We start from the raw sequence: 13,160 nt of genomic DNA, 5'->3' as shown, positions 1-13,160 counted from the left end.
GTGGCAGGCCAAAAGTAATGTTGGCTGGTGTCGAAGAGGCTGCTGGAGCTTTAATTGGTTCGGAGCCCGACGTGTCCATTTTCTTTTTGGTGCTTTGCGCAGCAATGGGTCGCGTCTGGAGCGCCCTCGAGTCTTTTGCACGGACCGGTTCTGTTGAGGCGGTCGTGGATTTTTTCGGCGCCGGTGGGTCATCGAGTCGAGGGGCGGGAATGGCCGTCGACTTCTTCGATGTGTGGCTTTGGTGTCGCCGTGGAAGCGGTGTGAGACGCAGCAGGCTGTTTGACCTTTGGGGTCGGAGTCGATTGCGTCGGTGCCGGGAGCCGAGCAGGTTTGGTGGTACCGAAGGCCTTCTTCCTTATGTCGACTCCGACGTCGGCCGCTTCGAGTTCGGCACCGAAGTCCCGTTTGGTGCGCTCGGTGCCGATGTGTTTTGCTGGCGTCGAAGGCGTGGAGGGCCTCGATCCGACCAGCGCCGGTTTCGGTTTCAATTGAACCAATACAGCTTTCGGTTTCGGTTTTGAAGAAGGGAAACCAGCCGTTTTGGGCATTAATGGCTGCCGCTGAATGTCCGAGGCCGGGCCCGAGGGCGGGGCCGAAGAACTGCGGGATAGGTCTTGGGTAAGGCCCGAAGGCGATCCCTCGACCGGAGCCATAGACTGTTGCACTGGGCTTTCTTCAGTCTGAACGGGTAGGCCTTGCTCGTCACCGGAGCTACTCTCTTCGGCCCCTAAGGCCTCATTGTAGTCTCCTACCTCGGTGTCGTCTTCATCTCTGAGAAAGAGTGTTTCGTCGACGTCTTCCGATCCGGAGTCATGTTCGGAAACGGGACTGGAGGGTAGGTTCTCCACTTCTTCGGTCTCGGCGTTGAAGATGTCGGCCGGGGCCGGTGCCGCTTGCTGCGCCTCGAGTCTCGCCGCTCGTCGATTCCGTAGAGTCTTCTTGGATCGAAATCTGGCACAGGCCATGCATGTAGATTCGTCGTGATCCGGTGAAAGGCATTTGTTACACACCGGATGGACGTCGACGTGGGGATATTTCGCATTGCATACCGGACACCTTTTGAATGGTGTCCTCGATTCCATCGTTGTTGTCGAATCGACGGTCGGGTAAGATGCGAAAGTTTGTTCTGGAAGTTAGTAAACTAATAAAGATAATATCGATACCGATCGAGAACAGTACCGACGCGAACTAAAGGCCTTTTGGCCTGAAAAAAGATTTTCCTAACTTGAGTCAAGATAGCACATCCGAACCCAATGGCGGAAAAAAACAATCTGAGGATGGAGAGGATGCCCATGCGCACTGTAGTCCAGGGGAGGAGTCACCTATCCCAGGATACTTCGAAGACTCTTCCAGGACAACAACGTGCAAACATCCGGACCCAACACTAGGCGGCGATCTATGCACAGATATGAATTCAGCAGCCCACATGCCTCGAACAGTATTGTAATTGGCCAACAACATGATTATAGCAGGTGTTATTTGAAGAAGCCCAAATTCACATTGGGGTGTATGGGGGAGGGGCTCTGCAGTATTTGTGCCAGGGATTCCTCCCAGCCCAAGACATTACTGAAAACTAGACACCTTTGGAATCCAAGGAGCTGTGGCTTGTTTGGTCCCCACCTGTTCTCCCTATCCATAATGCTTTGCAAACATCAAATTATGGTTAACAAACGATTTCCTCACATTTGGGAGCCAAAACAAAATAATTTGGGGTCAATAGCAAAAGTCCTACCATCCTGCATACCTACATGTCTCACCCCCCCAAAAACCAGAACCCTATGTCTGTGGGTGGGTAGGTATCTTATTCATGTTGGGATGGGAATGTCCCTTGTGTGGTGCACAGTCTTGCGACCCTGCCCGCCTAACTGAGTACCCGGTGTTGTGGTTTTCGATTTTAGCCGTAGTCTCATACTAATCTAGTTTTTGCACAAAGACCTAGGAATACCTTTGGACAGTGAGTCCTGGACCTGTCCTGTTACCGGGAGGGATGCACCATGCCCTCCTTTTATCAACAGTAGACTGCCATCACAGGTTTAGCATGCAGAGCGATGATGGCAATATACCGTGTTTTGTGAATCATTAGTTGTGACCAGACTTTATCTGTCATTGGAGTGGAGGTCTACTGACCAATTCATGTAAAGGTCTACTTTTATGCGCTATCGCAGAGACTAGTGCTAACATCCCAAGTGTAAGTTGTGCGTGTGTGACCTGTGTGGTACATACATTGTGTATAGGAATGAATCAGAAAAGGAGGCCCGCTGGTTTAATTTCGGAAATCCTGGCCAGTTCATGTACAAAGATGGAGGCCAGGTGGCTTTCCAAGACAGTGCAAGTATTTGCTGCCATTGCTGAAGTTGGAGGGAGGAGACTTAGAAAGTAAAGTGGGGAAAGAAGACAATGAGCCTTTAGCAATTCAACTAGATTTGTTTTGCCAAGATGGGCTGCTAATTAGTCTCCCTGAGCACTGGCATTTGGTAGACGGTGGGGGTGAAGGGTGGCACTGCAATCAGAGCTGTTCAGAAAGTGAAGGGTCCTTTTAAGTGTGATAACCCTTTTCTTAATTTCCTGGTAACTGTTCAGTGTGGCTGTTTAATTCCAGGTGCAGAAAGCTCACACCACATTGTGTCTCTGTTGTGTGTACACTTCTGGAGACTGCCACTGCTGTGAGGAGTACCCCTCTGCACAAAGATTGTGCGCGTGTATGGAGAACAGTGTGGAGAACAGTACGGAGAGGCCAGATGAAACAGGAACTGACTCAAACCGGTTCTATAAGTACAGACAGAGAATCTACATCCCATCTTTGTGACTGTAAAAAAGTGGGAGCCACTGACCACTTGTTTTTCCAGTCCCAAATTTTCTTTGATCAATGAAGGGAGTGCTCCAGAGAGTACTCAGAGGGCTGATGTGCAATCAGAGCAGGTGTCTGCCTAACGGCCATACTCCCACGTGTGAGAAGATATAACCAGAGACTGACTTAAAAGGAAGACGCTGTCCCCTTGTCCTAAAGCTTATGCAGCCAAACTTCCTACTGAGAGAAAGAGTTGTCATCCTTGCAGGAGGTGTGATTTTGCAGGCCAAGGAAGTAGCAGCTAATTCAAGAACTTGAGCTTCTTTCTACACGGGAAGACGAGAGAGAAAGAGATCCGCATGCTCCAAATACCGGAGTGCAATCTCTCTGGCTGGCACCGCAACAACCTTGTGAAGTTGTGCCTGAGCAGACTGTGCCTCTGCAACAATGATGCTGTGACCAAGCAGACTGTGTTGCTGTGAGATTGGGAAACTGAAGTTGAGCGGACTCTACTGCTGTATATTGTGAAACTCGGCTTGAGCGGACTGGTCACTGACTTTGAACTGCACCAGAACACACTGTGCTGCTAACCTTGGAATGTGAGTCATAAGAAGACTACATTGAGGCAGCAATATGAACCTTGTCCTCACAGCCACCACCCACAAGCACCTGAAGCAGGATTGCAACCAGCCAGAGACATATGACAATGCCGAAGCCTGCATGCTTGCAGGCTCTGGGAGGCACCCTTTGCTACTGCCTTCCATAAACTTGATGTGAGTGCGGGAGCACTCCCAGCCAGAGCGTCTCCTCTCCGAAGGGAGAGAGCGAGCCAGACATGAGCTGAAGGTCAATGCTATGGCAGACAAACAGACAAAACTTTCAAGTGGTGAGATAAGGACTACTGGGGCTAATAAGAGTAACTGGGTGTACAAACTCAAGAGGGTGTAACACTACACCTGTACTGGAGACCTGCCCAAGACAAAACTCGAACTAGGGAGAGAGTGAGGAAAGGGGATTACCAGCCCCAAGCAGTTGCCCTGCGCCAGTGGAGGATCAAGATCTATGACCTGTAATGTGTAGTACTGAGTTTGCTGTGAGTATTAAAAGTACTTCCTTTTAACAAAGACAAGCACCAGGTATGGCAATCTGTTATTGTTCTCTTGGGTGAAGTGCTAGGCTTGAAGAACAAGTTACTTACTTTCGGTAACAATTTATCTAATAGAGACTATCTAGCTGCAGATTCCTTACCATAGAATACTCCCCTGGTGTCAAACTGGAGCCGGAATTTTTCCATTAGCAGCAACCCCATGCACCAGCAGGTGGTGTGGTTCGGCTATGCGTAACATTGTGAGATCCGTCCATGGCAGAAGTGACATGTGGTGCCTATAAAGGTGCCATCCAGTGCGCGGATGTCAGTTTCTGTTTGCAACTTTCAAGGACAGAAGCATGGACCCACAAGGAACACTGACCACTGGTGTGCCAAGATAGGGCCCTAGAAGGGGTGAACCTTATACAGAACAGGGAAGATGGGAGAGTCATTAAGGAATCTGCATCTAGATAGAGTCTCTACTATATAAGGTGTCAAAGGTAAGTAACTTGTTCATCTTTTAGAGACTTCTAGCCACAGATTCCTTACCTTAGAATAGATACCCAAGCAATAGAAGATGGGGTTGTGATGCAGATTAGACTAAAAAGTCCCGAAGGACTGAATGGGCAAAGTGGCAGTCATGCCAGACCTGCCTGTCCATGCAGTAGTGCTTCGTAAATGAGTGCAAAAAAGCTCATGTTGCAGCCTGACAGATATTCAGGACATGAACTCTGTGAGCTAACACAGTGGTCGCAGCCTTGGCCCTGGTAGTGAGCTCGCAAGCCCTCAGAAGTTTGCATTTTGGCCAGGGCATAGCAGATTTTGAAGCAGAGCACTGTATTATGAGATAATCCATTCCTACTCCGCATACCCTTTCTTGGCCCAGACGTACCCAACGAAGAGTTGATTGCCTACTCGGAACTCTTTCATGTGGTCATGGTAGAATGACAATGCTCTTTTTGGGACAAGCTGGGGGGGGGGGGGGGGGGGGGAGTCTCTCCTCTTCTTTAAAGGGGTGAGGAGGAACATAGAAGGTAGATAAGAGTGATAGATTGGCCTACTTGAAAGGGAATGACCACCTTTGGTAAAAAGGATACTAAAGTCCAAAGTACCAGCTTGTCTGGGTAGATGGTAAGGTATGGTGGATGAGCAATTCACTGACCCTCCCGGCAGGTGGTAATGCCACCAGAAAGGTGGACAGTTGTGGAGTGACTCAAAGCAGCGCACATCAGAAACGTAAGAAAATTTAAGTCCAATAGGGCATAATAAAAGATACTGATGAAAACATAAATTGAAGACCTTTCAAGAACCTACCTACAATAGGGAATTTAAAAATGGATGGCTGGTCTGATCACTCGTGTGATTTCAAAATGGCATGAAGTATGACCTCCTCTTTCACAGTCTTCATACGTCGGGTCACACGACTGGAATGTCAGATGATCTAGGGGTTACTATACCACCCGAAAAGGGATTTAATCCTATGAAGACACTGAAAGAGGTGGTCATGCTTCATGCCATTTAGAAATCACACAAGTTTGGAATGCACAACCCTGATGAAGTCCTAGGGGATGAAACGTGTTGGCTGGGCTGACTGGAATATATCATGTGTTGAAAAATGAATAAAAGTTGGATACTGAACGCATTCTTAAGACTCCTGACAATTGAATCTTTTCCTTATTCATTACTGATATGTTCTTAAACATTGGACTGCCTTAATTGTGGCTGGAAATAGAACAATACAGTAAACGCTCTTTTTCAAATTGTTGTAGTGTATGTTGGACTGACAATAGTACAGCGAAAAACAACCTCAACGCCCATGGATGAGGCCCGGTAGCTCTTGTTTGCCTTGTGAGCGGCCTCCCCCACATCCCAACCCACTTCTCCCGAATTAGGTCAGACAATATGGAACAAGGATGGGCCAAAGGTGCCCCATGCCAAGTGACATTTATAGAAGCAAAATAAAGAAGAAATACACTTTTCATGCTTGGGTTTGAAATTGGCTGGCATCCAGGGAATCATAACCATGACATTTTTGAAAACTAGCAACCAAGAAGAATCCAGGGTGGTGAGGTGGTCTCAATTTCACTACCTTAGGTGTGCAGAGCTACCAGCAAAGGTCAAACAATGGCTGCAATACCCACACTTTGTTCACATTTATGTGAATGAAAAATATAGAATTTGTTTGCAACTGCCCTACCATCATGAGCTCCCACACTTCTCTTCACTACAAATATGTTGGTGGGCTCAATGTGGGGGACAGAAATAGAAAAAAACTGTGACCATGTCAAGGGACTTTGAAATATGACAAAATAGAAATATTTGCCCTAGGGGAATCACCATAGTATTTGGGCCAGTAACTAACTGGTACCTAGGTATGGAAGCCTACCAACCCCAGACATTGAGGTATCCTGAAGTCCCAGGGATATTCAGGATCTGGTCATTGCATGAATTCAACTTTTTGTAACACAGAATGCCAGGCAAATGTCAAGCTAAATGGAAAAACAAAAACTTGCAACTTCCTTACACTGATGTGAAGAGTCCATACTTTGTGGCCAGTGCCATAAGTCCCATAATTCTTCCTTTTTACAGCTTTTTTTGATAAGTAGTACAAGGACACCACTTCCATATAAGTAATTGTTTTAAGTTCACTTCATACATCTGGACAAAAAGGCTGAAATTAGTGGGAAGCGGTTTGTTGTTGCACTTTCCACCATTAAAGAATATTCTCAAGTATATCTGGTTTCCACCAACCAGCAACCTTTTTTTCAACAAAGGATTCATTGAGCTCTTGCCTTCTGGCCATACAAAGTCAGCAGCCTAACATCTAAAAATGAGAGACTTATGGGGGCGACCAAGACTTGTCCTTGACCAGTTCAAGGCGACTAAAATCTCTCATGGCCATCCTCTATATCCAAAAAGTTGAAAATCCTAGAAACACTTTCAGTTCTTTTAAGTAATTGAATAATTTAGGGTCAGAATAGGGATACGTAGCACCACATTATACCCCCATTTTGAAGATTTCTTACATGTCTTTAAGAAGAACTTTAAAAAAAAAAAAACTACTCCAATATGGACCACAACAATTAGTAACAGGTTTCATGAGAATAGAGAGCAAGTGACTTGTGCAACAAGACCAACAACAGTCTAAGGGACTCGGTCTCAATGTATCAGCCAAAGAGAATGAGAGTCCTGGATTAAGGGGGTCAAACAACACTTTTCCACTGCCCACTGGTCTCCCCAATTTTTAATACTTTCAAACTAAAGGATCAACAATGACATTTTCAGTAGAAAACATTCAGGCAACTGTGATCAGCATAAGAACTGAGAAAAAACATAGCTAAGTAGCATTCAGAGATTTGAAGCATGGCTTGCTCCAAAAGCTCAGAGCTCCAAGCACTGCTCAGGAGGACTATCAAGAGCCATAGCAGAGATATTATTTTGAAATAACATGATAAATGATTACCTTCAGGCTAAAACACACAGACTGCTATCATATTTCACACTCACTTGATTTTGATAATATCCATGCCCGTCAAAGTGAGACTAACTTGATCGCCCGCTGCAGCCCAATCAACAGGTTCATCATGTAGTGTAATTCCTATAAATGAGTTAAAGCAAAAATCTATTGTAAGATGTCAGAGTTATCTGCTGAATTCAAAAGGGGTTTCCCCATTTCTGTTTCACTCTTCATTACTCATCAATTTCAGAATAAGTGCTCTACGAACCTATTTGCCCTTTCAAGCTCTGAGAGAAGCAATTTTCTTTCTACATGACGTTTTGCTACATTGGACACGAAAGTATCCTCATCTCTGTTTCTACTGCAAATTTTCATACACACCAGTTTTACAATTTAGAAAGTTTAAAGAATATTACAATATAACACAAATAAATAACTAGATTCATAGACTGCTTGTTGAGATGTTTATTCCCTTTTGGCAATCTAATGTCTTATGGTGGCCTCAGCGTGTAGTCATTTGGTGTTAACAATGTGTACATAAGGAAGAGAAAAAGTGATTGGTGGTTGTGAGAGAGTTAGACACAGAGTGGTCGGAAAAGTACAATCTTAAAGTGCCATATAAATGCACTCAAAAGACCATACTGCGCTATTCATTTTGCTTGGTACCAAGGACAATGCTAAGGTGATGGAGCTTGCAAGAAACAGCATACCTAATTCAAAATGTCATGAGATAAAAAAAGTGCAATATTTAGATAGAGATGATTTTAAATATAAGAAAATGTTATAAACTTGAAAGAAACTGTAGTCAATAACAAGCCTGGGTATGGCATGAAAGATATTGTAGGTTTAACAGCGAGAATCATATTTAGGAATGGGGAAACTGAATAAATATAATTTAAAGAATCATTGAAGACAAACATTTTGAAGATAACATTTAAGATAGTCTTTTAGAGGGACAAGACACTGGGATTGGGTCTGCTCTAGAAGTATTTTCAAGTCCTGCTAATGTCTGTTACCGCAAAGCACGATTGTTTGCGTTTCTTGCCCTCAACTGCACCCTCAGGGCAGCAGTGGGCGTGGCAGACACTGGAAGGTCAAATTTACTATTCTTACTCCAGTCATAGAATATTTGGAAAAAGGGCAACTTTCTTCCAAATATTCAAGGAGGCTTATTTACTATTCTAACTCCAGTCCTGGAATATTTTGGGAAAGTTATACATTTCCCAAGTATTTTTAGGAAGGATTGAAAAGTAGTAATTTTGAATTGGAGAAAGTGCTGCCCTGAGGGCGCACCTCAACGCAACAAACTAGGAATATCACAAAGCACCTGTGTACCCTGGCATTAATCAATCTACTTCAGTATACAAATGAAACTGTGCTACTCACCTTGAAATTACTCATCCATGGGCCTTGGGAATAGCCAGAGGCTGTTGGGAAAGGGCCCTTCAATTTTGGTACTGCCACCAGATGCGACCGGTATTGGTAACAGCGGCTTTTTGGAATGAGGGGGGGGGGGGGGGTTAGTGATGACCGAATAGGGAAAATAAAACACACAAATTAATAAAACCACTCAAATTGCGCTTGCCACATTGCCGAGTCAACGATACGGAGAGCACAAGGTGAGTGGTGTTATTTTATTTTCCTGATTCCGCCATCAGTCGACTTCCTCTCCACCCGGCCCCACCCCACCAGCTCTTACCTGTGCCAGCCACGCATGACTGCCATACTCAGACTGTGTATTCAAACTCCATCCCTCGCCCATCTCCAAGAACACAGATATCATAGATTCTTTTAAAGGCTCTAAGGTTATATCAATCTGCTTATCCCAACAAACGTTCTAAAAAATAATAAAAACTGATAACAAACAAGACAGCAAAGAACAAAAGGGGGCATACGAAAACCAGCAGGTAAAGTAAACAAAATGAGCATTGAATGCAAAATCAAGAAGATACAAAAAAAAGGTAGAATAAATTGGGTCTGATAACACATAAAATTTGACATTTGCAATGGAAGTTGGTAATCAGCTTTTCAACCTCATGTCTACTTCTTAAAAAGGAGAGTTATCTTCACACGTTAATATTTTGTGCACACATACCTTTAACAGTGCAGGTTTCATTAGGGGGCATTGCTAGTAGTTTGTCCCCACTTTGGACATAGCCAGCTTCTATTTTACCGGTCACACAGAATCCTGCTCCTTGATCTAGAAAACATGGGCAGTACATTATGGATACCTTACTTAGTTTATTTTTAAGACCACAATTAAACACTTTGCAATGTCTCATCTGTTTGAACAACATTTCTCCCCATATATATATATATATATGATCAAGGCTACAGCAAGTAGTCGAAACTGGCAATGGGCAACATGCTGGGTGAAGAAAAGAAACTTGAATTTTGAGCACCACAATTTATGGAGTCTGTCTTGTACTAAGGAATTGTTTTGAGATTATATATATATATTTTTTTTTCTTCCAAATGCGTTGCTTCTCCGCCGCCGCTGGCCTCGCAGTGCCGGTGCCATTGATGGAAGCAACACCATCAAGAGTTCAAAGAGCAATTTTCATCAAATATTAAAAATGAAAAAAGAAAAAAGAAACTGCACACCAAGTGGCTTTGCACAGAGTTTTTATGTGCAAAAGCAACGACCCGTTTCAGCAGTTAGCCTTTGTCAAGTTATATATATATATATATATATATATATATTTCTACACGTTTCCAAACCATTCAGTTGGCATACAAAGGACAGCACTCACAGGAATTCTTATTTCAGTGATCTTTTAATTTGCTGGAACCCCCCCCTGCACCGACAAATGCGTTTCGGCAATCTGCCTTCTTCAATGTCAATGACAACAAGTTAGAACCAAGTTAGAAACACCCTTTTAGCAGTCTAAAATTGGGACGCGAGTTAAAAACTGTGAAATAACAGATGGCTTGGTTCGATTGAAGCATAATGCACATTTCATGGCGGCCATCTTAAAACATTATCACAGGCAAGGAAAGTATTGGGATTTCATTAAATCAGTGTTCCCAAAGGCATGTAAAATTTTATTAATTAATTAATTTCAACTGATAACCAAAATATATTTACATGAGTGCATCCTAGCATTAAATTTAATTCTTATCTCAATAGATAAATGTCAGTGGTGTTCAATTTTAAACATTCTATATCTCACCAAGCTAGGGATTATACATTGGCCATGAATTCATAATCTGCAACACTATTGTGTGAACTTTGAGACAGCAGAGAAGTGCTGACTGGAAGCACAAATGCCCAAAACACGCTGTTAATTTACTCTCATACAATGTCTCCTATGGACTGTAACCTCTGGCATAATTAGCAACTACTGGAAACTTTAGATGTAATAAAAGAGTGTGAAGTCTGAACTACCCCCAAGCCATATTGTGCAGGTTTTATTAACTCTAACTGGCAGTCTCAAGAAGGCTATATAGGGGCAGTTTTAAGCGCTGAAGATTCGGTCTCTATTGCAACAACTCAAATAAATGCCCAAAAGGAGATTCACAGAGCAGCGAGTATTGAACACAAAACAGCTTATGTGAGCTCTGTGAGCTGACTTTCGCTTATACTCATAAGTTGACCAGAGAGATGCAAATCACATATGATCAATTTTGAAGTACTTTGCTATTTTTCTCCGTCAGGTTCAGAGGCATCTAACACATATGTAACAATGTGGCCTGAAAAAGAGGTTTTGAGGATAACTGTCTAGCTTGTTATACAGATATGCAATGAACAAACATTATGAGCAACTGCTCATGATTATAACATAGAAATGTTGAGAGTTTCACTGAAGGCAATGGAGTAGCTCTGGGTTTATAATGGCTGGTATAAGCATGGCGCTCCAACATTCCAATGTCTGTCTTCATGTTTCTCCCTTTTTAATTTAGAAAATTCAACCCTTAGTGGGTGGAATGTTCGAATAGCCATATACTCTTTTGCTTTGGGCTATACCAGTTGTTAAAGGCTCTCTCTTCCGTTATAGGCCCGAGCCGCAATGAGTGTTTAGGACCCTTAACATTACTGCCGGTATAGCCCTTGGCAGCAGGCTAAATTCCAAACTTGATAAGATCTCAACTTATTTCGTGGTGCTTAACCTCCCATACAGTAGGGTACGTCAGATGGTAAAACGCTAAGAATCCTGAAGCGTGAATCACCAAAACCCCTAGATGTATGTGCTCTAGGAATCAAGCTGCATCTCACTGACTAGACCCAAATAGGGCAAAACCAGACTGGGGTCCAGAAAGGCTCGTTTATTACACAGAGGACTCAATATGTGTGACCCGACAATAGATGCTATATGTCATTTTGTGTTGTTCACTTGAATACATGGCCTGGGAGGGTACCTAGAGTGCAGCCCCCTCATTGTAAAGGATATCTTCTGCCCCTATGGAGTCTGCTGATAGCTGAGATTGTATAGAAGAGCAAAGACCATAGTGCAGTATTAACAGTGTCCAAGGCACAGACATTCCATGCAGCACAAGACAGTGGTTTCTATGCCATCGGAGAAGCTGCCATCGATTTCATCTCAAAGACGCTACAGCACTTTCTCAACAGTCTGGTTTTTAATGGTATTAGAAAATCAGCCTAGAGCCCTGCAAGAACAAAAAACACTTACCAAGACTAGTTCTGCTACTTGGCAGAAGTGCCTACAGATCTTGGAGATATGGTAATGGTCCCACATCCTCTCAATGAGGGTGTCAAATCCATACAATCCATGACATAAGGGAGGATACATCACCCTTTTTCCAGCTTGAGCGATACTTAAAGATAGGGTGTCTTTGGCTCAAGCTGGTAGAGCCAATTCCAGAATTGTTATTAAAAACTCTAGCCATATCTATTCTAACATACCCAGATGTAAAGGTTTCACTCAATCCTATATCCTGTTTCCCAATTTTCAAGTGCAAAACAGTGGGTTTAAAGCCAGTTGCTGAGCCATGTCAGAGACCCAAATGTTTAAATCCCAACCAACCATGAATGAGGTACAGTCCTAGTTTGGTACCAATGGTGGCTACTGTGGGTGTTAGTACATTTTCGTCACAAGTAGTTCGATTCGGACTTTGGAGACCTGCTGGAAACAAAAAGGTTTCTTTTTATTCTGGTCAATGCCCCTTGTCACTAACTGACTACCAGCAGCCAAGAACTGCATTAAGGTAACACAGGAATTTGACTATAGACCATTTTGTTGGCCGGCTAAAATCTTAATTTTTTGTTGATGTGTATCCCATTTTAGTTTTTGGTCGTTTGCAACACTTCTATGCTTTATTGAAGTTTTGGAAGAATTTTGGAAGCTTGAATACCAATTGAATCAGCTATTCTCCTTTGTAATGCAGGGTCATTGAGAAACTAGCCAAAATGTTGGAGAGTAAACAGCAATTTAGTAATCTGTCAGACACCTTCATTTTAGTGACTGGGGCAGGCAAACCAAGTCATATTAAAAGTATGGAGACATGAGTGCTTCCAAATACAGAAAAAATCTTCCTATTTTTCCCTACATAAGACAACAATGTCTATTGGCCCGAATAATATATTGTGTACAGGGTCCCACTGTGTCACTGCTGCAAATACAGTCAGCACTATAAGGTATTAAAACCTTCTTGTTCTTTTGCTGATTTTTAAAATACCAGTTAGTGGATACAGAGTTTAAAGTGTGGTATACTGTGGTATATTAAATTTGAGTTTTAAACCTACTAGAACCTCTTGAAGCCTTCTTTCCTCCACTTAACTACCTCTGTGAGTCAAGCACACAAAGAGTGTCACTTATTTAACAAAACACAATGTTCTTGAATTCGAGGCCCTGCCGCACCAGTGGTAA

At 43.2% G+C, this 13,160-nt stretch overlaps 1 protein-coding gene across 1 annotated transcript in view; it reads right to left on the bottom strand.

Annotated features, from left to right (window-relative positions):
• HBS1L (HBS1 like translational GTPase) overlaps window positions 1-13,160 on the bottom strand; it is a 498,888-nt gene that overhangs the window by 39,120 nt on the left and 446,608 nt on the right. Inside the window, exons 12-13 of the mRNA XM_085611611.1 lie at window positions 9,428-9,532; window positions 7,383-7,473 (exon numbers count right to left, since the gene is read on the bottom strand). Coding sequence (XP_085467737.1) covers window positions 7,383-7,473; window positions 9,428-9,532 — 196 coding nt within the window. The remainder of the gene's footprint in view (window positions 1-7,382; window positions 7,474-9,427; window positions 9,533-13,160) is intronic.

This window comes from Triturus cristatus, chromosome 6, assembly GCF_964204655.1.
Source record: "Triturus cristatus chromosome 6, aTriCri1.1, whole genome shotgun sequence".
Lineage (NCBI taxonomy): Eukaryota > Metazoa > Chordata > Amphibia > Caudata > Salamandridae > Triturus > Triturus cristatus.
This window is presented reverse-complemented; position numbering and strand designations above follow the sequence as displayed.